At 39.1% G+C, this 27,586-nt stretch overlaps 1 protein-coding gene across 4 annotated transcripts in view; it reads left to right on the top strand.

The window, feature by feature from the left end:
• tncb (tenascin Cb) overlaps positions 1-27,586 on the top strand; it is a 182,505-nt gene that overhangs the window by 106,758 nt on the left and 48,161 nt on the right. For all 4 annotated transcript variants that reach the window (XM_049470312.1, XM_049470311.1, XM_049470314.1 and 1 more), the window contains exons 2-6: positions 20,802-21,339; positions 21,996-23,495; positions 23,851-24,114; positions 24,258-24,373; positions 26,931-27,084. In XM_049470312.1, the coding sequence (XP_049326269.1) occupies positions 20,868-21,339; positions 21,996-23,495; positions 23,851-24,114; positions 24,258-24,373; positions 26,931-27,084 (2,506 nt within the window). In that variant the 5' untranslated portion in view covers positions 20,802-20,867. The remainder of the gene's footprint in view (positions 1-20,801; positions 21,340-21,995; positions 23,496-23,850; positions 24,115-24,257; positions 24,374-26,930; positions 27,085-27,586) is intronic.

A 27,586-nucleotide genomic window follows, 5' to 3' on the forward strand; every position in this document is an offset into this window, starting at 1 on the left:
TAATTTTATATACGCAATTTAACTTTTTTTTTTTTTTTACATTTTTCTAACTTTTTTTACTTTAATTTCATACAAGCAGTATAAAAATAAATTCCCAAAAATGTATTCCATTTTCATACAAACAGAATGTAACACTACTTTTTGTCAGGATTCATTTTATTTTTTTATTTAATTTTTTTATTATTTAATTTTTATTTTTTAATTTTATGCAAACACTGTTAAATGTTTTCAAAATGTAAAAAAAAAACAAATTTAATACAAACATTATGTAGCAATCTATGTTTTAATAAACACTGTGTAACAATATTTTCAAATGTTTCAAGATTCAATATACAACAAATCTTGTTTTTTTGTCACTTTAAAGACAGTTTTTGTATCTTTTATACTTTTTTTATGATGTGTGGGATGTTTTGTTTGCCAGTGCTGCCTAGTAAGGTTGAATGATTCTTTCTTTTTGATTAAATTTTATTTATTTATTTATTTATTTTAGTTTTTTTAGGAATAAACCCCGTCTCTCAAGGATAAAAAGTAAAGATTGACATCAGTGACATCACATCATATCAATCGTGTTTTCATTAAATGCCAATTATTGCCCAAACTGTTGTCCACTCTGCCAGCCATGCAGCTTGCTGTGATAGGGTGGACAAATACATGCATGACAGGAAACATAAATAAAGAAAATGTAAATATATATATAAAGTGATTAAGTTTGGAAAATATGATTTATGTGTCGTCTGAAGTCCTATAAATATGATAAAAGGTCAAAATATTCAAGAAATTATCATTTTGAGGGCCAAACAGCACATTTTTCTAATAATTACCCACTTGTATTCATGCTAATTAGATTAAGAAGACTCTCATTAAGTGCAGGAATCATATTCGAGCCCCGGAACTCTAAAAGTGTCATTTAATTCTCAGTAATTACTCTATAATTGCATTATAGCTCATATTCCAGGGTTTAATACGTCTGTTAGCTTAAGCTCTGGTTGCTGTTAATTTCCCTCTCTCGCCTCGCCGCAGCTCCAGCGCTGCCTCCGAGTGCTGCGCTACTTTCCGTGGCATTTAAAGCCTCTTTGAGCTTCTCAGCGTGTGAGTGCGGGAGTGTGTGCAGGCGTGATTGTCAGCGCCGTTGATATTCATTTGCCTGGATCTTGGTCACTGGACTCGAGCCAAGCCTCAAACGGCTGCCTTTTAAAGAGCTCTATGGCCAAGCAAAATAAAGAGCCGTGCAGGAATCAACGCTCATAGCCATACACTATAAAACAGCATCCAACAATATCATGGATGTATCTGTTTAGATTTTATCTTTCTGGATCTACTGCATATTTATATGTGTATCTTTCTTTCTGGAATTTTAATCATCTATGCTTTGTCCAAAAGAACACACTTTCCAAAGGGGAATCCCCTCAGAGCCTATTAGACCTTTGGGCATAGTATAATGTTAGTCTGTTCTGTTTGCTACTGTTCTGTTTGTTTCTCAAGTCAGTTTTTTTTTTGATAATAATCTTCACAAATAATACTTATCTATCTGCATCCCATGTAGCACAAATAATCAGCCCAAGCTTGACTGATGTATAGCAGCTTTGGTTGAGATTTGGCATCGGCCATGCAGAATTTGACTCTATATGGTTTATATACAGCAACCGTGAGTTGTCAGTTTGTCAGAGTTGGCGGTTTGGGGTCAGTTGCCATATTATACTCTGCAACCGGGGTGTTGGCACATGTAGCTCGAGCCGATTCCCATATTATACTCTGCAACTGGGGTGTTGGCACGTGGGGCTTGGGTCAGTTGTCAAATTATACTCTGCAACCGGTGTGTTGGCACATGTAGCTTAGACCAATTCCCATATTATACTCGAAAACTGGGGTGTTGGAAAATGCAGCTCAATCCAACTCACATATTATACTGAGCAGCCAACAACAGCTTGAGTGGATTCCCATATTATACTCTGCAACCGGGGTGTTGGCATCAGCAGCTTGGGTTGATTCCCATATTATGTTTTGCAACTGGGGTGTTGGCAAGTTTGGTTTGGGCCGATTCCCATATTATTCTCTGCAACCGGGTGTTGGCACACGGGGCTTGGTCCAGTTGTCACATTCTACTCGGCAACTGGGATGTTGGCACATGCAACTTAAGCCAATTCACATAGTATACTCTGCAACCGGAGTGTTGGCACAAACAGCATGGTTATTTTGTCATATTATACTCTGCAACCGGGGTGTTGGCATGAACAGCATGGTTCTATTGTCATATTATACTCTGCAACCGGGTTGTTACCACCAGAAGGTTGGGTTGATTCCCATACTATGGTCTACAACTAGAGTGTTGGTAAATTCGATATGGGTCAATTCCCATATTATACTCTGCAATGGGAGTGTTGGCACAGGAAGCTTGGGTTGATTCCCATATTAAGCTTGGCAACTGGGGTGTTGGCAACAGCAGCTTGGGTTAATTCCCATATTATGGTCTGCAACTTTAATGTTAGCAAATGCAGTTTGGGTCAAATCCCATATTATACTCAGTAACTGGGGTGTTGGCACATGTAAACTGAGCCGATTCCCATACTATACCCTGCAACAGGGGTATTGGCACATGTAGCTTGGGCCAATACCATATTATACTCTGCAACCAGGGTTGTCAACACAGACAGGATGGTTCTATTTTCATATTATGCTCTGCAACTGGATTGTTAGCACCAGCAGCTTGCGTTGATTCCCATATTATGTCCTGCAACTTCAGTGTTTGGGTGAATTCCCATATTATAGTCTAGAACCATGGTGTTGGCACATGCGGTTCGGGCCAATTGTCAAATTATACTCTGGCACATGTAGCTTGGGCAGATTCCCCTATTATACTCTGCAACTTTGGTGTTGGCACATGGGACTTGGGTTGAACCTCATAATATACTCTGCAACCGGGTTGTTGGCACAGGTAGCTTGGGCCGATTCCTATATTTTACTCGGCAAAATGCCGAGTAAAATATAGCATTTGGCAATACCGGGGTGCATATAGCATTTGGCAATACCGGGGTGTTGCCAAATGTAGTTTGGGTCAATTGCCATATTATACTCTGCAACCAGGGTATTGGCACATGTAGATTCCCATATTATACTCGGCAAGTTTGATATTGGCAGTGGATTGTTGGAGTGTTGGCATATGTGGCTCGGGCCTGTTGTTGTTTTATACTCTGATTTGGCTCGATTCTCATATTATACTCTGCCAACAGGGCTGTGTGCTTGTGTAGCTCTTGGCCTGGATTTGAGCCGACCATTTGGGACAGAATCGGGCTGAGATTTGGATTGGTCGTCTGAATTATTCTAGTTTTGTTTTAAGCTTGATTGGACAATATTCTGCTTAGCATCGTTTGACGAATCTAATCTTTTTTTTTACCAATTTGTATTTTTTGTAGTAGTATCTATGTAGTAACAAATGCAGCTGTACCATTGGTTGAGACTGAAATTCTAAGATTAGCCTATTAACCATTGGTATCATGTTCTGATTCACAGAGAATTAAATCTATTCAAAAACTCTCAAAACCTGACCTAAAAAAACTGGCATAAATATGAGAATATCATAAATCAGAGAGGTGAGAACTTCGGAATCTGATTATGAACTCCAACTCCAGCAAATGTTTGCTTGCTGTGTCATCGATCCAAACCTCCCAACCTCCAAACATCCCACCCTCCGAACATCCCAACACACATGCCCAGACTGCCTTATGAGCTGAGCAGGAGATCTATCTCTGTGTTTGATGATTAGAAATCTCAATCATAGTGCTCTCCCCAGCAACACTGGCTGTGATTGTGACCTTGGAGGATGGCAGATCAATAAAAAGGAAGAGTGAGATAAAGAGGTAGGGCTCTGCTTTCTGAAGGGTATTTAATCGAGGCTTGTCTTTTTCTTTAGTTTTTTTTTAGTATTATCACCAAACTAGACACTTTTTTGTGGAGTTACTTCTCGAGAACTTTGCTCTTCATTGCTAAGCTTGGCTATTTACAGGGGTTGGACAATGAAACTGAAACACCTGTCATTTTAGTGTGGGAGGTTTCATGGACAAATTGGAGCAGCCTGGTGGCCAATCTTCATTAATTGAACATTATTGCACCAGTAAGATCAGAGTGTGAAGAGTGTTCAATTAGCAGGGTAAGAGCGCAGTTTTACTCAAAATATTGCAATGCTCACAACATTATGGGAGACATACCAGAGTTCAAAAGAGGACAAACTGTTGGTGCATGTCTTGCTGGCGCATCTGTGACCAAGACAGCAAGTCTTTGTGATGCATCAAGAGCCACGGTATCCAGGGTAATGTCAGCATACCACCAAGAAGGACGAACCACATCCAAAAGGATTAACTGTGGACACTGTAAGAGGAAGCTGTCTGAAAGGGATGTTCGGGTGCTAACCCGGATTGTATCCAAAAAACATAAAACCACGGCTGATCAAATCAAATGTGCACCTCAACTCTCCTGTTTCCACCAGAACTTTCCGTTGGGACAATAAATTATTGTGGTCTAAAACCAGGTGTTTCAGTTTCACTGTCCAACCCCTGTATCTACTAGCATTGATGGGGTCCATGACTGAGATCTTGATATGTGTGGAAATCTATGGATAAAACCTTCTGTATGTTATCTGGGAATGTCCATGTGGTAAACCCACATTAAACAAATTTTCATTCTGAACACACTTCAATACTTTCAATACTTTCTGCCAAAAAGCCCTACCACAGCTGATGAGTTATTACCAAGCAGTGTATGGTAACAATTCCCTAGTGTGCCTTAACACAGTAGGCTACAAAAGGCATATGGTTTTTATTAGACGTGTTACATGCTAATGGTTTTCTCATCTGTGGGTGAAATTGATGGATGACGGGTCGTTTGTCACTCCCTTTGCGTCTCATTATTTGAATAGTTCAGAGCATGGCTGCATTGTTTGCAGGCCTAAACTCAACGTCCACCAAACACCAGGACCAAATAAGTGGAGGTATGTATGTTTAGGGGCCTGTTGAGCTCTAGAAACAGTTTAAAACAACTGATGATATTTAGATATTATAACAGAACTGACATAATCTACTCATGACACCAATATTTTAAATGAGAATGTGGAATTGCATGCCAAAATTGTATGGAGAAATGTATTAGTGATTTTATCAAGAACTTTTTTGTGTTGTGCTCTCATTTATCTCACTAGCTAATTCTTAACTAGTTCTAATTCTGTGGGGTTTTCTTTCTTTCTTTCTTCCTTTCTTTCTTTAAAGCTGATGTCTGTAAGTTTTTGGATTTAGGGCCCTCTCTGGTTAGAATGGGTAATTGCACTGAGCATGCAGAAGAATCATTATAAACTGGGCGGGTGTGATGCGGTCTCCTTTCAGAGCAGAGCAGAATAAATCCGATTCCAGGTTATGTTCGTTCAGAGAGAAAGAGAGAGAGAGAGAGAGAGAGAGAGAGAGAGAGAGAGAGCGCTCAGTCAGAAATCTCACTCCTTCGTTTCTTTGTTTTTACTATGAGTGAATGAACTATTGATATCTGAGTTTCCTCTTCTGAAGTCCCCAATGCTCCACCAGCCGCTCACGTTCAATAAAACTGAGCCGGATCCTCTTTTAGAGGCTGTACGTGTGACATACTGTAAGTACGTAAAGACACGTGGAGTGACCAGAAGAACTCCCGCGAAAAGTTACCCGACACCGCAGTTTTTAGAACTAATATTGGGCTTATCATGGATGATCATTCCAGCACACTGGTACCATTAAACACAGTATTTTGTCTCTTCTCCCCTCAGAAATGCTTCTGCTTTCAGTTACAAAATAATATGGACTGCCACTTTAACAGCCACTTTGACAGCTCCACCCTAAAACAAACACTTAAAATTTACTCTTGCAAAAACTCACTCCATTAAACATTATTTTAGTATCACTAACAATGTTATAAATCTGTGCATGCAATTTTTCTAGTGCTCACCCAATTTATTTGGGTGAATAAAGTGCTTTTATGCCTTTTTATGCCTTTACCACCCTAAAGATTGAGTTTGTTGTTCTGATATCTCCAGGTTCGCAGTAGTGCTTGTAGTGTCAGAACTATTAGCAGCACTATTGGTGCACAAATGACCAGCAAATTCTGTCACGGCCAGAAAAAACTCCATAGAAAACCTACCAGATCTCCTTGTTTTTACAATTAATTTATTCAGCTTTTTATAGGAACAGCCGCAAATGCAAACTGATGCCATTTATTACAATATTTCATCCCCTCCAGACTCAGGAATACTACTACTGTACATTATATGCCCTGTTTTCCAGAATTACAGTAACTATCCGTGCACTCGTCTGACACCTCTCAAGGTGAACAGACTCTCCAGACAATAGCAGTTCATTCAGCTTCTGCACGCGACCCACATTAAGACCCAATGTCCCCGAGAAGGCTGGAGCCTTGCTGTCATGGGTGACCTACAAAACTAGGCAAGCTTGATGATTTCATACAAATGAACTGAAAGAGGGAGAGCGGGAGTGTGTCACAGTGCTTGTGTGCGCAATATTTCTTACAACTGAGAAGAATAGAGGACATGAGAATAGAACAGATCTTTGTTGAGGCTTAATGTCAGTGTGTGCTTCTGTGTGGAATAAAAAGTGTAGTTTATGTAAACCAAACCAAAGATAAAGTTGAAGCTAACTGTTTTTCCAAGCTGGATTACTTGCTGATAGTTGATGACAGTGTTGATGTCAGCCCAACCTTGTGTTAAAGGAGAACTCCGGTGTAAAATGGACTTTTGGTTTTAGTAAAACATGATAAAAATACTTTTAGACTCTTTGCTCCTCCCTCAGTGTTCCAAGATCCAGAAATTTTAACAGTTTGTCCAAGCACTCTTCAGACTGGGTGATACAGGGCATAATTTGCCCTGATAAATCGCTTTTTACAGTGTTATCCAGTTCAAAGTAGCTCCACAACTCCTTCCTAGAATCCGGAGAGCCCTGACATTTAAAACGAGGCATCAATAACTTAAAATGTGCGCAAGAAGCTTATTAAAAACCACTGTTTACATCCCATAACGCTAGCTTCAGCTCCGTGAGACACCATATTTGTATTATATTTGGGCAAACTGTTCAAATTTCTGGATCTTGGAAAGCTGTGGGAGAACGGAGGTGTGCTATTCATCCAAGGTAAGTACTTTTTTATCATGTTTTACTACAACAAAGGTTCTCCTTTAATAAGGTGCTACAACCAGAGACGCTTTTCTAAGTGCACACTTTACTCTTTGCGGTGCGCTATTCCAACAAGACAATGCTTATCCATATGCTGCTGCTTTTTTAAGAGCATTTAAAAGAGTTCAAGAGCAAAGACTGATACCACTGATACCAGACCTATTCCCAATTTTATTTAAAATGTTCTGCATTGTAGATAAATAGTAAAATCATGAATAAAACTATGAATAAAAACAAATTTAAATATTCAGTAAACAAAAATAGAACCAGAATATGTTTTATAATATTTTAGATTTTTCAAAGTAGCACCTCTTGCTTAGATAGAGACAGTTTTGCACATCTTGGCTTTGATTTTCTCAGTCAGCTTTATGAGGTAACTTCACCTGGAATTCAGGCTTTCAGTTAACAGCTGTGCTGAACCCATCAAGAGTTAATTATTACTTGAATTTCTTGCCTCTTAATGTGTTTGAGAGCATACAGTGAATAACTCTATTTGAGTAATTTTCTAATCCATATTATATCAAAAACTACTTAACTAAGTAAATAAAAAAATGCTTTGAAGATCCTTCAGCGTTTCAGACCTGAATTATGTGTCAGTGATGAAAAATATAAATAATAATAATAATAATAATAATAATAATAATAATAATAATGCTGTTTTCTGTTTGTAAAGCACACAAAAGAAGACTCTAACATTCTAATATAAATTTATATTAACATCAAATCAAATTCCTAACCATTTCCAATTCCCAAACATTCATAAACACTAAAATAAACATGAAAAAAATGTTCTAAATCACATACAATTAGTAAAAATAAGCTCTTTTAATTTGCCTCTTTGGCTCCAGTGCTGGGTTTTATTTCCAGTCCAGTTTAGTTGGCTTACAAATGTTTCATTGGCTCATTTTTTGTCTACTGTGATTAACAACAGGTCTCAATTAAAAAAATGTGCAACAAAACATTTGAAAAAATAAGAAAATACATGATGTCCATTGTACTGGATGCAGGGTCTGAAAGGTTTAAGTGCAGTCGCCTTCAAAGTCCATCAAAAAATGCTATGATAAAACTGGCTCTCATCAGGAACATCCTAGGAATGGAAGAGCAAGAGTTTTCTCTGTTGTACAGGATACGTTCATCAGACTTACCAGCCTCAGAAACCACAAGTTAACAGATCTGATGATTCCGCATGTTTTACTTCATAGTCGGACTATGAAGTAAAACTTCAGTATTGATTTGCAATGTTGGAAAATAATAAAAAATAAAAATATAAAAATATGACCAATAGTTTCCCATATCAGTCTAAATTATCAATCATTCATTGTTCCTGGAACCTTTATCTTTCTTTCAAAAAGCACTAGAATCCAACACTTCCTTCTGGGTGCGAGTATTTCTTTGACAATTAATGTATTATCCTTTGTTCAGTGTGTGGAACTGGAAAAGCCTGAGGTTGTGTCTTTGGCTCGAGCTTTGGAACAGCGTTCCAGACTGTGTTCCATCTTTTACAGCTCTTCAGGATCACTGGAATGCTGTCTTTGGAATCAGATTAGGAGAAAGTTTTATTATTAGCATGCGATACAGCCTGTGCGTCTACACCGAGTGTCTCCTGTGTTTTTGCACAGAGAAGTCAGAGAAGATTGCATTTCAGTGCAACGTCGGTCTCGATATTTCAGCAGTCAGTAGCTCTTGTGCGAGGTTGTGCGAGGTTTGTAATCACCTGAGAGTGAAAGACCTACATCATCCATCATCAGAACAAATTCACACTGCGAGAAAACGCACTGCAGAAAACACAACTAAAAAATATCATCTCTGAAACGTGAATGTTGAAAAGCAAGCAGCGAGTTTTTTTTTTGATACTCTACCACAATTCTCTTTTTAATTCTTTGTGATAATGAGAGCCAGTTTCATCATATATGGGACATTTCATTTCCAAAGTCATAGAAGACTGTGGTTTGGTGATAATGATTGTGACCGATGTAATCTGGCTAGAATTGTCCTTGCCTAAAGATAAACAACTCCACCTGAATTCACATCTACAGAACATTCAATGCACAATTAACTTTGGCAGCGGGCCAGATATTTTCCAAGCCATTATGTGGCGGGCCACAAAAAAAACTGTTTTAGAAAATGTAGTGTAATGTGATGGAGCTCTACAGACTAGTAGCTCTCCAGCCCAGAGGTTTGTTGAACCCAATTGCAGAACAGCTGATCTAAAAGCAGGTAAACCCAAGAAGAAAGGAAAAAATAAATAAATGATCACACGGGATCGAACCCGCGTCCTCAGGGTCACGGTCCAATACATTACCGCTGCCCCCGCTAGTGAACTGGGATACAGCTGGGAAAAAACACCCTCATAAGGAAAAAAGGGTTATCTTGGGGCGAGGTTGCCCTTGGTATTTTCAAGGCAATAAATCTTTCTTTTTCTCTGATAAAGAAATATTTTCTCTTTCTATTTCTAAGCATTGTGTAAGTGTAAGATAATTTATTATTTGTTTTACTCAGAATTCGAAGCAATTTGAACTCGAAATAAGCACAAAAAGTTACAGTTAAAGTCAAGTTATTCTGATTCTTGTATCCAAAATTAAGCCAAAACCAGTCATATTTGCTTGATTTAAGTCTTACGTCACTCACTTTGCCACTTTTAAGAAATTTTATTAAGAAATATTTGGTTACATCATTGGCAGATTTACTCCTTAGAACTGCCTTCAGACTATTTCTTTAAAAAAATCTTTAGATTTTATATAGTATTCTCCATGCCACAGAGATGCACGTAAACACAACAACGAGTGGAAATGGAGGAGCTACTGAACACTATGTCATGTGACCGAGAAAGACAAAAAGCTCACTGGTCCGGCTGTTTTATTTTTTCAGTTGCAGTCTGGATGCAAGAGTTTTATCACTTGTGAATCACTTGTGAAGTGTGAAATATTTTTCACAGATGTTCCCCTGAGAAACTAATCCCCCTGATAGGGCTTTAAATGACTCTAAACTTTCATTTCCCATCAGTCACTTTGAGTGTGTTCACTCTGCTTCTATGGTAGTTTCAATCTCCTCATTTCACGAGCTACCAGGGCAATTTCAATCTAATTTATAACAGCTGTTGGGACACAGATAATGTAGTTGTGTGATGCTACTGAGAGTGGTTTTATTTTATTCACGCTTTATTGCAATCTGGCGAAAATTACTTTGTGAGCAAATCCCATTTAAAGTTTGGGCACCTTCCCTTAAAGCCGTAAAACATGCCTCTACGCCAAGCTGCGGACAGTAAACTGTTGGCATGTTAATTGTTCGGTTATTACGATGCTTGAACAGCACAATTCATCACCTTGTTTACTGCGAGACCAGCTTCCTCTGGCTAATTCAACAAACTGCATGTTAAGCAAATAGTCTTTTTTATTAGGCATGAAGGTGGCCAACAGAGCTCAGGTCCAATTAACTTTGATGTTTTAGCTTAGCGGAGCGCTAACGGCTTATTAAAGTTTGCGTTTTAGGCTCTGTGTGAGGTACACCCCCGGCTGTTGGGGTCCATGGTCCATGTTCAACTTTCAGAAGCTCAGGAGTCGTGAATAACGAAGAGTCTTGGACTTATTTAGCTCACTTGTGCTACATTTATGTGCCAACAGGTTCAGGTTCACCCCTCAAGACATATCGTTGCCAACTGGCTCAGTTAGTTAGCGGTGCGGTTGCTTTAGAAAGCAGCCAGGGCATTATTTTGGGTCTGGGTCTGAAAGTGCCAGCAGCTAACAGCATTAGCATACTGCCCTGGAGCTGGTTCTGACTGGATGGAGATCCAAAAAAGCCGGCAAAAGTTTTAGTTTTTTTCTCAGGGAGGTGAAAGAAAAATATAAGCTAACTCTGGACAGGTTTCCACATGCTAATATGCTAAGCTAACTCCTAAAATTGCTTGTTTTGTGGTTCCTCACTATCGTATCAAACTGCTAAGAGGTAAACAAATAGATGTAGTCACAATAGAAGTGTGTTATTTTGGGTACAAAAATTTTAGCAGCTAACAGGATTAGCATACTGCTCTGGACCTGGTTCTGTCTCAATGGAGAGCCAAAAAAAAGGAAGCAAAAGTCTATGTTTGTTTCTCAGTGATGGTGAAACAAACTAAAGCTAACTCCTATTTTCAATGGTAACTTCTGGACAGGTTTCCACATGCTAATATGCTAAGCTAACTCCTTTTTCCTGGCTCAGTTAAATGACATGTTTCTGGGTCCAGGTCTGAAAGTGCTAGCAGCTAGCAGCATTAGCATACTGCCCTGGAACTGGCTCTTTCTTGATGGAGATCCCAAAAAAGTGGCAAAGACTTTTATTAGTAACCTCTGGACAGGATTCCACGTGCTAATATGCTAAGCTAACTCCTTTCGTCTGGCTCAGTAAACTATTATTTTTTCTATTAGATGTGACTGTTTGTGGTTCCTCGCTATTAAAGTTGTATTAAACAGGAAATAGTTGAACAAGTACATGTGGTTGCTTTAGAAAACAGACAGGACATTATTTTGGGTCTGGGTTTGAAAGTGCTAGCAACTAGCAGGATTAGCATACATACATCATACAACATACAACATACATCCCTGGACCTGGTTCTGTCTTGATGGAGATCCAAAAAAAGGGGCAAATATCTTAGTTCGTCTCTTGACAGGTTTCCACATGCTAATATGCTATGCTAACTCTTTTTTCCTGGCTCAGTAAAATAGCTTTTTTTTCCTTTTAGAAGGTGGCTAACAGAGCACAGGTCCAATTAACTTTGATGTTTCAGCTTAGTGGAGCGCTAACTGCTTATTAAAGTTAGCTTTTTGCCTCTGTGTGAGGCAAATTTTTCCCGCCATCTGGCTGTTGAGGTCTGTGGTCCATGTTCAACTTTCAGAAGTTCAGGACTCAGGAATAATGAAGAGTCTTGGACTAATTTAGCTCACTTGTGCAGGTGGTTTACTAGCAACTAGCAGGATTAGCATACTTCCCTGGACCTGGTTCTGTCTTGATTGAGATCCAAAAGGGTGACAAATGTCTTTGTTTGTTTCTTAGAGATGGTGAAAAAAAACTAAAGCTAACTTTTATTATTTATAATATGCTAAGCTAACTCCTTTATCCTTTATGGTTCCTCACTTTTGTATCAAACTGCGAGTTAAGCAAATAGTCTTTTTTTATTAGGCATGAAGGTGGCTAACAGAGCTCAGGTCCAATTAACTTTGATGTTTCAGCTTAGTGGAGCGCTAACGGCTTATTAACGTTTATTTTAGGGCTCTGTGTGAGGTAACTGGCTCAATAAAATGAATTTGTACCTTTTAAACTTGTTTATGGTTCATCATTTGGTATTAAAGCAATTTATCTTTTTTTTATTGAACATTAAGATGGGCAGCGGAGCTCAGTTTGGACTTATTTAAGGCGCTAGCTCACTTGTGCTAAATATAAGTGCCAGCAGGTTCACCCCTTAAGACACATGGCTGCCAACTGGCTCGAATAGCTAAAAGTCTGAGAACGTAGCCGTGTGGTTGCATTAGAAAGCAGCCAGGGCATTATTTTGGGTCTGGGTCTGGAGGTGCCAACAGCTAGCAGGATTAGCATACTGCCCTGGACCTCCTGGCTGTGTCTTGATGGGGGTCCAAAAAAAGAGTACATCTTTGTTTTTCGTTTCTCAGGGATGGTGAAAAAAAAAATAAAACTAAAGCTTACTCTCAGCATTTTCATTGGTAAACACATGCGAATATGCTAATGCTAACTCCCTTTTGGCTTTTTACCTTTTAGACTTCTTTATAGTTTTTTGATAAGTTTTTTTTTTTTCAGTACTTTTGGTGGTATTCATCTGTCAGTACAGGTCAGTCTTGGCCAGAGGTTTCAGGCAGTGGTGGTCCACTAAGACCATCCAAATCCTTCAAAGTGTTTTTTTTTATTTTTATTTTAATTCAGATTCTCGTGGCTACAAGCCAGGCTCCGAAGTGAAAAAGCCAGCTATCCACCCAGAACTAAAACCCTCGTCGCGACTCAAAGCAATTTTCTGGCTATTTTGTTGATTTAATCCCCGGCTCGAGAGGTAGGGGTTGTCCCCGACACCCTTGAGGGTCCAGATCGCGAGGCTCCCATCAGCAGGACGCCTCAGCGCTCCATCTCCAGGGTGCTCATCCCTGTCTGTCTAATCAGGGACGGGCGGCCGCAGCCGTGGGATCCCGCTCGGTCCAGCTCATCTGTCAGGACTGCTAATCACATGTCGAGGCGAAGGCTCTCACAGGATATTACCTGCTGGACACTTCACTAACTGTGGATATAACGCCCTGTCAGCCCTCTGCTCTTTCATGACCTGGGAAGAAGATTCATGTACCATTGAATCACTATCACTTCTTGTTTTGTTTTTTTTTTTGGTTGAAAGAGAAATGATATGAAGAAAAATAAAAAAAAATGTTTTATCTATTGTAAGATCATGTTCTTTTATGGGTCATTTTAACCCATAATAGGTCATTATTAACATCAGTTGTATACGCCCCAAGATTGAGCCTTGAGGAACCTTGAGGAAATAACAACACAAACCATATATATTTATTTATTCACAACAGTAGTATTAGTATCAGTGTATTAGGATTCTAATTCAACTAAACTAAACATTGAATGAATGGATAGCATTGGACATTGCACTGGCCAATGGCATCATATCAATTTAAATATGAATATGAATGTTGGTAGTACCTGTATTTAAAAACACCACTTTTAAATTTTACTGTTTTACTTTCATATATGCCATTAGTTTTTTAGGCCCCAAGATTGAACCTAGTGGAACTCCAAGTTGTGCAACCAAAAAAACAAATACAAAGTAAAGTCTCGAGTGGTCTTGTGGTTGAACATTGGTATTACAAACGTAAGGGCACGGCTGTATAAAAAATATCCTCTTTTTTGAGCTGAGGTTTTTCAAGTGTGTGGCATCAGTGCTGGGAGGTCCCTGCCCAGCAGGGTTACAGTTATTAAACACAATACTAGTCACAATAGTTTTTTTTTTTATTAATGCATTAAAACTATTAACTGAATATTAAATATATAAGGTATAAATGATTAAACACATTGCATTGGATAATGGCATTATTTCAATATACTTGATCATATTAACCCCTTTTAGACCATATATTTAAGGATACACTTTACTGTTATATTCACCATTGATTTGGGCCCCAATATTGAACTCTGTGGAACTCCAAGTTGTGCAAGTTATGCTAACCCATTACAGTTAATACAGTAAATAATTCACAATAGTATTTATTAATGCATTAAAACTATTAACTGAATATTAAATATATAAGGTATAATGGATTAAACACATGGCACTGGATAATGGAATTACTTCAATATACTTGATCATATTAACCCCTTTTAGACCCTGTATTTAAACCATTTAATTACTTAACCATTGATTAAATATTGCCCAATAGTATTTATTAGGACATATTAACAGAATAGTAAACAAAAGGCGGCATGAATTAAACACAAGGCATTAGAGAATGGAATTTTAAAAATACACTGTGTAAATATAGCATATTTTATCCAATGTTTAACGACATGATATAGGGGAAATTTAAGTTTTTTTTTTCTTTATTCTTATTAATAACCTTACAGACCATTAAGTCAAGGCCACACCTTGTTCTTCTCATAACTACACTACATTTTATTGCTGTAATTAACATCAGCTTTATAAGTCCTAAGATTGAACCCTGTGGAATATCGCAATATATGGTAAAACATTTCAGATTCAAATTTAAAATAGTAGTATGTAGTGCATTAGTACTATTAATTGACTATTAGCACAATACATTGGCTAACGCCATATAAACATGTAATATAAAACATCCAGTGTTAAACTAAACATGTTAAAAATATAATTTATAACAGATGTTGTCTAATGTTGAAAATAACAGGATATAAGGAAAATGTAAGTAAATCCTGTCATTTTTTACTTTGGTATTCCATGTCCTTATTAATTACAGGTCATGAATTGAGGGCCACACTTTGTTCTTTTCATAACTTCTTTATTTGACTGCCATAAATGGGTCAAATACAGTTTTTAAAAGACCCTAGGATTAAACCCTGTGGAACTCCACAATACACACTTTAAATTAGTGGGTAATATTAGGATATTTTATCTTCGAATTATATTGACAACATATATTTTTTTTAAGCAAATACTGTCAACGCTTAAAGAACATTTGACTCAACAACACACTTCACTACAGAGTGTGTAACTAATCCAGTTAAAGTGGGTGAAGGACCAGACACATAAAAGTCATTGTCCTCAGTATTGAGTTTTTGAAAATGTTTTGATATATATTTTGGTATCAAAATATTCATAATAGTTCATAATTTATTTGTATTTGGCTCTAAACAGTGCATGGATTTTGTCCATGTAGCCAGAAACGTTTTATATGAACCTGAAATATCACAGCATGTTTCCCCTCCCCTTCACAACCACACCCCACCCCCCACTCCTCCTCCACCACCACCACACCATGTTCCAGTGAAAACACCAGTTATTACCTCCTTTCACAGCTGCTCACACAGGCGTAAATATATGTAGCATAATAATATCTAAAATGAAAACATCTTCTCTTCCTCTCTCTCCTTAATGTCTTTCATCAGTATTTTTTGTGCTTCTTTGTCTAGTGCAGGTGCTGGTTACCTCATATGAGAAAAGAAATATAAGTTTGTTATAGATGTATAGAAATATATGGAAATATAATAAGTTGTCACCATCAAGTCTTTTCCTTTTTTTTTTTAGTTCTTATTTTATCTTTATTTTTGCAACAAATGATAGTTATAGGCTTCAACAAGCCAATGCTTCATAATGAGAACAACATGAACACATATTTATTAATTTATTGCAGATTATTCAATGTCATGGATCAAAAGGCATTCAAATTGCATTGTGTACATTAATCACATAGTGCGTTATTTTAAAATATCTTTATGTGAGCCATAAATTTTGCACCGTGCAGGGTGATTTAGGGTGTGCCAGTGTGTCTTTGCTTTCGTAAAGACGGGAAAAGTACACCTTACACAGCTCAAAATGTGAAAAATTATCTTAATTAAGCATGGGTGTGTTTTGGGCACAATGTGCAATTCTCTTGCCATTCCCTTGTCATACCCATTAAGAGCCAGATGGGCTCCGACTTTGGCGGATTGCTATTTTAACAGCGCAGCACTTCTAGAGGTGTCCAAAGTTTCGTTTAGTAGTGGAAACTGACCTTCTTGTTCATGCCTTGCATCCACCAAAGCTCCCCCAGGTGAAGCAGGCATGAGAGGATGTAGAATATAGAATACATAACATTGATGTCAAGTCAAGTCAAGTAGTTTTATTGCCAATACTGCATATGTACAGGACATACAGAGAATTTAAATTACGTTACCGTCCTTCCCAAAAGTTACAGCAAGTGCAAAAAATAGATATAAAATATAAAAGAATGGGAGACACTATATTTACAATACAACAAGGACACCAATAGACATACGTGAGACAGAAGACAATAGTGCAGTAGTGATGGAGGGGGTGAAAATAAGATATATAATATAAAAGAATGGGGGACACTATATGTACAATACAACAAGGACACAAATAGACATACGTAAGACAGAAGACGATTTTGTATTCTATTTATTGATGATGTAAAGTTTCCATTATATATGAATATTAAGTAGGGATGCACCTGTGTTGACAATTAACTGCCAAGATAGCAATTAACGTCTGACTGTTGACGTCTGTCTAGGGGGTATTCAGTCAGTGGTGCAGCTATGTTTTCTTGTGTTGCCAAGATACTGTTGCGGTTTGCCAGAAATTTACCTCAACACACTTCACCTCCAAACCACCTCGTCCAATCAGCGTGGATATATTCAGAATATTTAAACGAAGCAGGCGGAAGGCTTCAAAATAGACATATTGTTGGTGGGGTGTAAGATAGCAATGAGTATCATGACGTGTCTTACACAGGGTGTAAGATCCCACAGTCCCACAGTGTTACCTCATGTGACATTTTGGGAATGCCCACACCTGTGTACTGTGCAAGTAGTGAGGTGTTATCTTGTAACTGAGGTTAAACACTGGTTTTAACATGCTCATGAAAGGACAAGGAAAAAGATTCAAATAATGTAATGTACAGTACCTACAGGGAATAGAATAATCTCTAGTGGAAATTTCCACTGACCCTGCTGTTAGGGTCGAGACTTAACCCAACCATGTGGATATAAGATAAAAAAAAATCAGCTTTCCTTTTGGAACTTGTTCAGAAATACATGTCTAGTGTCTCGTTCACACATTCTAAAGGGTTTTACAGCTGGCTCCATTTCACTGTAATTCATTTTCCAGCAGGCCACTGCTCCTAAAAATAAGAACATGCCTCCTGAGCCCTGCAAAAAATAAGTACTGCTGTTATTTTCCTTCTATTTTTTTACAAAGGAAAAAATCTTGACGTTCCCCTTTTAGAAACATTTGCAAAAAGGCATATCATCATTCAAAAAAGTACGATTTTTTTACAGTGAGCTCTGTTTAATTTGGAGCCAGAATTAACGTGTAAAAATGTATCAAAGAAATTAAATGCAATTTTCTATGAATGTCGTGTATATGTGACTCTATAAACATAGTCATAACACATTATAATGCATTCATAAGGCATTATACGCATGGTTATAAATATTTATAAAACTGCACATTATAAACACATTATAGCCATGTTTATTATTGTATTATTATGAATTGTGGTCATAATACCTTATAAGCTGTGTTTATACTATGTATGTTAAAGTAGTATAAATCTATCTATCATTAATAATCTTGTCCCATCCATGATAAAAGTCTGTCACTTTACTTGAAATGCACAATGTTATAATACACTATAAGTGACTATTTAATATTATATTCAAGACAAAAATATGCAGCCTTTTCAGTCGTTATAATGCATAACTGAGTTGCTTGGTATTGACGTATAACATGTTATAAACACAGCTATTAATGCATTATAATCACAATTCATAATGCATATTAAACTTGGATATGATGGGTTATTCATCTTTATAAATATTTATCGCCATGTTTATAATGCCTTTTGGAATTCATTATTATATGTTTTAAATGTGTTTTTAGAGTCTTATAGACATAACATGCAAAAAAAGTGTTAAAAATGTTTTTTTTTTTTCTTTTTCCTTTTGAGACTTTTTGATAACATAGACAATTTGCCTTGTGGATATAGGATAACAATTGTAAAAAGTAGGAACATGACAAAATATACAATCACAAGTCATCATGCTTAATAAACATGGCTATAGTGGGTTATGCATTTTTTCAAGCATTTAAGTATTTATAGCCATGTTTATAATGCCTTATGAATGCATTATAATATATTATGAATGTAGTTATAGAGTCTTATAAAGATGACATTTATAGAAAGTGTTACCGAAATATTTTCTCTATATATGTTCCTATGTGAGACTACATGACAGTCTAGAGAGAGCTGGTAGTGTGTTCTATTTTATTGTTATTATTATTATTATTTTATTTTTTTTTTGCAACTAGAGCAGATCCAGATCTACCATGTTCTGGAAGGCAGTGCAGATGTCTTCCGTAGACCAGTATTAATCTGTCAGCTTGGGTTATGGGCTGCCATGTCAGTGGAGAGAGAGAGGAAACAGCTCCCGAGATGCAGGTGTTGCCGGCGCTGTGATCGCGGCAGCCTGTCACAGTAAACACCGTCAAGAAATACGCATTCGAGCACAAGGTCACAGATTCCTGCTCTGTCTTTAATTGCCGCAGGCGCTCCCCGGAGAAACGCGGGGCAGGGAAAGTGTGGTAGAGTGTAGAGTTAACCCTCCGAGACTCGCGTCTCCCCTGCCGAGTGCTGTGCGCGGCTGATACAACTTGTGGCAACCCGATAATGTATGGAGATGTTCTCCTTTTACAGGCAGTTATGTAAGGTTAATTGCTTTTGCGGGGATGTTTTGACACCGTGCGGCGCGGGGGATGCTCCCTGATGAGCTGTCGAGTGTTGTTTTTCTGGAATTTGATCCTCAGCAATATGGTTGAGTTCTCCCATTCAGCATGTTTACTAGGGCTGTGCGATTAATTGTATTTTTTATTGTTATCACAGTATGATTTTTCATGGTAAACGCAGTAAAAAAGACAGGCGAAAACAGTGTGAATAATAACTAGGCTGGAGGCAGAGCGAGGTAAAGCACACACAAAAAACTACTTTTTAAACCCTATTTGATTGTGAGTAATGTAATGTATTGTATCTTTATTACAGGACATTAGAAACATACAGTATATGATTATATATGTTTGTTTGGCACAGGATAAAAATTATAATTTGACTAAAACGGCTAAATGAAATGGGAGCGGCAACTTGATTTATGCAGTAAAAAAATAGTATACAATAGTATAACCAAAGTGTCAAATAACAAAGCACAAATACCTTCTTATCTTACCTAAGTAGAAATTATAATTATCTATACTAAATACTAAAATATTTTTCAGACGATTTTTTTTATTTCTACTCTTTTCTCACAATTATCTGTTCTTTCTACTCCTTACATTTTAACCCTTTCAGACCCTGCGTCCATTACAGTGGACATCATGTTGTTTTGTCTTTTATTTTAATGTTTTGTTGCACATAACACTAATTAAGACCTGCTGTCCATCACATAAGACATTTACAAATGTAAAAAAACAACAGCTGTAGTATGGCAAGACAGCACTCTAGCCAAGAAAGAAATGTAGGGGCTTTTTTAAAACGTGTTTGATCTAATTTAAAACACTTTAATCTTGTTTGTTTGGTTTAATCATGTGATGTTTGTGACGTAAAAAGGTCAATAGTAACAATGGTAAACACAGGATTCCAGTGCAATGGACATAAAAAGTAAAATATTATATGATAACATTTAGAATTGTACTAGAATTGTATTACATTTTAAATAACCTTGTCACTTCTACTTAATTTAAGCTTGATCTCATTCCTCATTCCGAAGATGATCCAAGATGAGACAATATTTAATGGAAGGCTTTATAAGCTACAAAGTCATTATCTAGCTCAGAAAAACTGTTAGCATCTTGCCTTAAACCCAGCCAAGGCCAGAGGCTATGTCTGTTGGCATAGCATCATTTACCTGGCTGTTAGCATAGAGGCTTCGACTTACTCCCACAAAGCTCAGATCAGCGGGTGTGTCTGTTGGCATAGCATCATTTACCTGGCTGTTAGCATAGAGGCTTCGACTTACTCCCACCAAGCTCAGATCAGCGGGTGTGTCTGTTGGCATAGCATCATTTACCTGGCTGGTAGCATAGAGGCTTACCCTCACTTCCACCAAGCTCAGGTCAGCAGGTGTGTCTGTTGGCATAGCATCTTTAACCTGGCTGTTAGCATAGAGGCTTCGACTCACTCCCACCAAGCTCAGGTCAGCGGGTGTGTCTGTTGGCATAGCATCATTTACCTGGCTGTTAGCATGTGTTTAATGTATTCAATGGATAAAAACGTGCAAAATGTGTTCAGTATTTGCTTATTTCAGTGCATCCCTAATTAAGATCTTAATCACAAATCTGTGTCTTTGACGAATCTGTACAAATATTAATTCCTCAATTTCTTCTTTCTATTCCAGGAATAAGGTTCAATCCAATTCATCAGGAAAAGGGAATTCTCCAAACCTCACTGAGAGTGCGTCATCATGGGGATGCGAGGCCTACTTCTGGCCTGTGTGGCTTTGGTCATCCTGCTGGACATTTCTAGAGCCGGCCTCGTCAAGAGAGTGATCCGGCACCGCAGGGAATCCCTCCTGCCTCCCAAAACAGAGAATATGACCTTACCCAATCCAGACCAGCCAGTGGTCTTTAACCACGTCTACAACATCAACGTTCCATCCGGATCCCTTTGTTCAGTGGACCTAGACTCACCCGGAGGATCTGAAATGAAGCCCAGGTCGGTCCCGTCTGAACAGCACATGGAGCACACTGTGGACGGCGAGAACCAGATCGTTTTCACCCACCGGATCAACATCCCCAAGCAGGCCTGCGGATGCAACAACCAGCTGCCAGATCTGAAGGACCTCCTGAATAGGCTGGAGATGCTGGAGGCGGAGGTGTCTAGCCTGAGGGAGCAGTGCGGCAACGGGGCTGGTTGCTGTGGAGCTCAGGTTACAGGTGAGTCTAAATGCGATATAAGCTTCACGGATTTAACGGTTTTGTTGCCGCACCCTTTGAAGGTATTATCTTTATACTGTTTGATCCTGACACTGTAAATCTTCCTGTCATTGGCGTCTTCTTTGTTACTGTCTTCTTTGTATAGTCCCAATTCCTAAAAAGCTGAGAACCTGTGTAAAAAAGAAATAAATGTATGTAAAGTTAAGACAGGGCAACAAAAGGCTGGAAATGTAAGTGTTACCAAAATAAAAAAACTGCATTATGAGCAATTTGAAACTAGTTTCCTTTTATAGGGTAAAAAGAGCATTTTAAAGAGGCAGAGTCTCTCGGAAACAAAGATGGGCAGAGGTTCACATGCATCTGCAAATAACTGTATCAAAAAATTTAGAACAATGTAAGAAAAATGTTAAAGAAGACTTGACTGGATATCCCATCATTAGCAATAAATAATACAATCTTCTAAATAGTTTTGATGAAATGGTAAAATGTCTCATTTTCCACTGATCTGATGTATGATCAGATTTTATGTTATATTGTGAATAAAAAAAATAATCTATGGGATTTGCAAATATGGGATTTGGGAATCTCAACTTTTTGGGAAGATGAGTTTGAAGGCTATGATTTCATAACCTGAAGGTTTTTTTTCTGTTTTCTAGGCGAAGTCACAACCAAGCCGTACTGCAGTGGTCGAGGCAACTACAGCACAGACACCTGTAGCTGTGTATGCGAGCCTGGCTGGAAGGGGGTCAACTGCTCTGAGCCTGACTGCCCCAATTTCTGCCAGGATCAAGGCCGCTGTGTGGACGGGAAGTGCATCTGCTTTGAGGGTTTCGGTGGAGAGGACTGTGGAATTGAACTGTGCCCTGTAGACTGTGGGGAATATGGAGAGTGCATTGACGGTTCTTGCATCTGCGAGGAAGGTTTCGTGGGGGAGGACTGCTCTATGACCAACTGTCTCAACAACTGCCTAGGTAGGGGGCGCTGTGTGGACAGCGAATGTGTCTGCGATGAGCCCTGGACCGGATTCGACTGCTCTGAGCTTATCTGCCCCAACGACTGCTTCGACCGAGGCCGTTGCATCAATGGTACCTGCTACTGCGACGAGGGATTCGCTGGGGAGGACTGTGGTGAGGTTACCTGTCCAGGGAACTGCAACAACAAGGGAATTTGTTTGAATGGTCAGTGCGTATGCAACTTTGGCTACACCGGAGAAGACTGTTCCAAGTTGACTTGTCTCAATGACTGCAGTCAGCGAGGCCACTGCTTCAACGGCAGATGCATCTGTGATCCTGGCTTCCAAGGCGAAGACTGTAGTGAACTGTCCTGCCCAGAGAACTGCAACGATAGAGGGAAATGCGTAAATGGCGAGTGCATATGCGAGGCTGGGTTTCAAGGCGACGATTGCTCTGAGCTGTCCTGTCTCAACGACTGCCATAACCGTGGGCGCTGTGTGGACGGGCAGTGCGTTTGCCACCAAGGTTTCACAGGTGAAGACTGCAGCATCAAGACCTGTCCTAATGACTGCCATGGCCGTGGCGAATGTGTGGATGGCAAATGCACCTGCCATGTTGGATTCACAGGCAAGGATTGCAGTGAGCTGACCTGCCCTAACAACTGCCATAACCGAGGTCGCTGCGTGAACGGTCAGTGCGTCTGTAACGAGGGCTTTACTGGCGAAGACTGCAGTGAAAAGACGTGTCCCAACAACTGCCACAACCGAGGTCACTGTGTGGACGGTCAGTGCGTCTGCAACAAAGGCTTCACTGGGGAAGACTGCGGCATTAAGACCTGTCCCAATGACTGCCACGGCCGTGGTGAATGCGTGGATGGCAAGTGTGTCTGCCACACTGGCTTCACAGGCAAAGACTGCAGCGAGCTGACCTGCCTTAATAACTGCCACAACCGAGGTCGCTGTCTGAATGGTCAGTGTTTGTGCGATGAGGGCTTTACCGGAGAGGACTGCAGTGAGAAGACGTGTCCCAACAACTGCCTGGACCGTGGCTTCTGCGATGACGGCAAGTGCGTCTGCTTCGAAGGCTACACTGGAATTGATTGCTCGGAACTTACCTGCCCAGACAACTGCAATAACCAAGGTCGCTGCCTGAATGGCATGTGTATCTGCGAACTGGGCTTCACTGGAGAAGACTGCTCTGAAAGTAAGTCAGTTCTTTGGTGCATATCATTGCTGTCTAATGAAAAACAAGATTGTAGCTTACTACATCATTTAGAAACAAGAACTATCCTTTAGACTGTGTCAACATATCCAAACTTACCTGATATCACAGTTGCTATGGTCTGCTTTGCAGCAATGTCTTAGACTACAGTGTAATTTGATGAATTGGCCTTTTCCCCAGAATAAAAGCCTGTGGGACTCCCCAAGAATTGCTCACCCTAATATACTTAAAAAATATTCACAGTTGTTTTTGCACTAGGCGTAATAGCTGAACAATAAACACAAGGTTTAAGGGGTTTAATGGTTCAATGTTCTATTTCTGTTTCTGCTCACCACAGTCACCCCACCAAGAGATCTGACCGTGACCGAAGTCACCCCAGACACAGTGGATGTATCCTGGGTTAACGAGGTGCAGGTGACCGAGTACCTAGTCACCTACGTGCCTACTGCCCCTGGTGGTCTGGAGTTGGATATGCGAGTAGCTGGAGACAAACGATCTGCCACTATCCGGGAGCTTGAACCAGGAGTAGAGTACCTGATCAGTGTTTATGCTGTTTTGAAAAACAAGATGAGCGTGCCAGTCAGCGCCAGAGTGGCAACACGTAAGTCGTTGTCAGTTACAAATCCTTTATCCAGTTACAAAGATTAGATGTATTTGGTTTTCTGTAGAAGTAGTAGTACTAGTATACTGGTGTGATATTAAATACTGTCTTTTTGTAATATCACTCTTGACCACCTTTCTTAGATCTTCCTGAGCCTGAGGGCCTGAAGTTTAAATCTGTCAGAGAGACATCAGTAGAGGTTCAGTGGGATCCTCTGAACATCCCCTTTGATGGATGGAATCTTATCTTTAGGAACACGGTAAGTCTTATATGTTATATTGCAAATCATAGACCAAAGTTTGGACTTATAGCAATTTAGCCTTTACACCTGGGAGAACCTCCACCGTAGTGAAAAAAACTTTTTTCTTCTAAAACCTAGAATGGTACCAGCCAGCCTACTAAGACTTTCTCAGTAAGACTTTCTCAGTAGACATGATTTCTCTGAAATAGAAAAACGGCAGAAGAACAAACATGGTGAGCTACATAAAAATAAAAAAGGTCCTATTCTATGGCCTGCCTCTTTTTTTTATTAGTGTGAACTCCTAGCATAGAAAGGTTAGAAAGATTTTGTTTTCTATAAACCATTGGAATAGTACAGAATTTACACTAAGATTTTTACCTTTCATGTAGATCCTAGGCTGAACCCTAAGCATCCTTAAACCTATACTTATACTTCCTATGAGGGGACCTAGCGTGGCTAGCATAAAGTATGTTTTTTTTTTGGCTTAAGTTTGATTGGTCTCTTAGAATGACCAACCTGACCAACAACCAGTGTTGACCAAGCTTAACAACCAGTGCTGACCAAGTTAGTCAACCAGTGTTGACCAAGCTAGTATACCAGTGTTGACCAAGTTAGTCAACCAGTGTTGACCAAGCTAGTCAACCAATGTTGACCAAGTTAGTCAACCAGTGTTGACCAAGCTGGTCAACCAGAATGATCAAAAACTTGTTAACCAACTGGTTTCACCTGGACAGCTATCTTTTCAACCACCTTTGACCATCTAAATCCAGCATAGGACGGTCTTAAGGTGGATTTTTCAGCAGAGCACTTATACTCTGTAGTAAAATCCTAGCATTATTGTAAAACCAGCATGACTAAGCAAGGCCAAAATTAAATGCAATCAAGAGCCAATTAACTAGCTGGTTATGACTTGGGATAATCGACTTTTCAACCACTGTGACCGTCAAGGATCAAGGACCAATCTAAACCATCTGAATAAAGCTACCAGTAGAATCTGGTCTACTCAGCAGAGCCTAGCATAAGCCTGAAATCTGCTGCAGTAGCTGTATATGTACTGTAATATGAAATGGGCCTTCTGTTAGCCAGTAATTGTTCCAAAGGGGAAACTGTAAGAGTATCCTGTGGAAAATAGTTGAGTGGTGCCAATATGCAAAAGGCTGCTGTCTGAAAGTCTGAGAATTATTTTTTTTTTCTCCTAAGAAGCTTCTGGCAACACGTCTGGTGGCCATGTGCAACAGGACGGTTACTGTTTTCACAATGCTTTATTTTCTTTTTCAAGGAACCCCAAAAAATAGCTCCTGTCAGGGCATGCAAACCAAGTCTCCCCTTACCCAGTTCTTTCAAATTCTTTCAAACGCAACCTGGCAGCTTCATTCATACATCAAGTTTGAGGTTGCTCATGCCAAACAAACCCTTCACTTTGAAGTAAAGCACTTAAACCCAAGTAAATGCGATTGAAAAGTCCCAATTGTTTACTCTTCAGGATCGCTCCAATTTTTTTTTCTTCCTGCATTTGGTGAAGAGTTGCTGAGTCCACACAGCCTGGAGCCATATCCATTTTCTGATTTGTGGTTCCTTTCTGCTGAAAAGCCACCGAACTGAATCATTTGCATGCAAATTATACGGCTACATATGCCAAAGTCAGTAAACATTATCCTTATTCATAATGGCAATCATTGTTTCAAAAATGCTTAGTATAAAACCACTGGGTATTTGTTTTGTCTTGGGTTGGTTTTTCACAGCTGGAGTAGCTTCCATATGCCAGACCAGTGGGCATAATATATATTTTTATGTATTTCTGATTTTAACCAACTTTCTACCAATTATCCAATCATTGCTCAGGCAATCGTTTCATAAGGATTAGTGCATGCCTCCTGTGATACATGTAAATCATCCCAGAATCATCTTTTCAAACTGAAGGCACCAAAGCACTGGATTCCCAGATATGAAACATCCACTAACAGATGCCTGTGTTGGCATATCTACCCACGCAAAGAGAGCATAGCCAATTAAAATTGTGCTCTCTCGGATTCTGGAAGCTGAGGGCTGATTGCAGTGTGATCTGAGATTCGAACTTCAGGTCTGCTTGAAACACAATGAATTTTTTTATTTTTTGATGATGTCACTTGACGCTCAAGGGTCGCTAGTTCAAATCCTGGTTCATGCAGCTTCTGCATCAGCAGCCGGAGTCCGAGAGAGCACTTTTGATCTTGGCCATGCTTTGTCTCTAAGTGGGTAGATGGTGTTCTGTTCCCTGTGATGTTGAGGTTGGTCAGCACAGGTGTCTCTTAAGAAAGCTGGGTACTTTCATCCAACTGGGTGCTTTCATCCAAAAGCTTTGGCTGCATAGTGATGCTGCTTTGGTGGCAGTTTAAAAAGAGGCGGAGTCTGACCTCAGACCTATCAGAGGAGGCGACTGCTTTTCTTGTGGTTGGGTTAATTTGCTAAGTAAAATGAGAACGTTTATTGGAAAAGCTGATACATTTGTGTAATGCAGCCTTAATACAAATGAACACTAAATTAATAAAATAATTGATTATACTGTGTTACTTTTAATTATGTTGCAAAATGGCAGAAAGAGGAGAACGGAGAGATTCTGAATTCACTCTCCCCGCCTGAGACCACCTTCGAGCAGTCCGGCCTGGGCCCTGGCCAAGAGTACGAGGTTAAACTGGAGGTGCTGAAGAACAACAGTCGTGGACCACCAGCCAGCAAGAATGTGGTTACAAGTAAGTAAGATAATGAAATTAATGCACTGAGTTTCTTTATGTTGCAACCATTCTTAACATACTGTAGATGCACACACACAGCTTGTCTAGTCCCTATGAAGAAGTACTGCCTATAGAATAGACAGTGTTGGGCATTACTTGGGTTGGGTTACTTTGAAAAAGTAATTATATTATAATAATTATGTTATATGTTATAGTTACTAGTTACTTCTCCAAAAAAGCAATTGAGTTACTAACTGAGTTACTCCACTATAAAAGTAACTAGTGACCAGTAAAAGTAACTATTGGGTTACTTTTGTGTTAATAAGAGATCGCTTACAAATGATGAGTTTCTTTGATTTTACCAAATTGAAAACCTCTGGAATATAATCAAGAGGAAGATGGATGATCACAAGACATCAAACCAAACTGAACTGCTTGAATTTTTGCACCAGGAGTAAAGGCATAAAGTTATCCAAAAGCAGTGTGTAAGACTGGTGAAGGAGAACATGCCAAGATACAT

This window comes from Astyanax mexicanus, chromosome 22, assembly GCF_023375975.1.
Source record: "Astyanax mexicanus isolate ESR-SI-001 chromosome 22, AstMex3_surface, whole genome shotgun sequence".
Classification (NCBI taxonomy): domain Eukaryota; kingdom Metazoa; phylum Chordata; class Actinopteri; order Characiformes; family Acestrorhamphidae; genus Astyanax; species Astyanax mexicanus.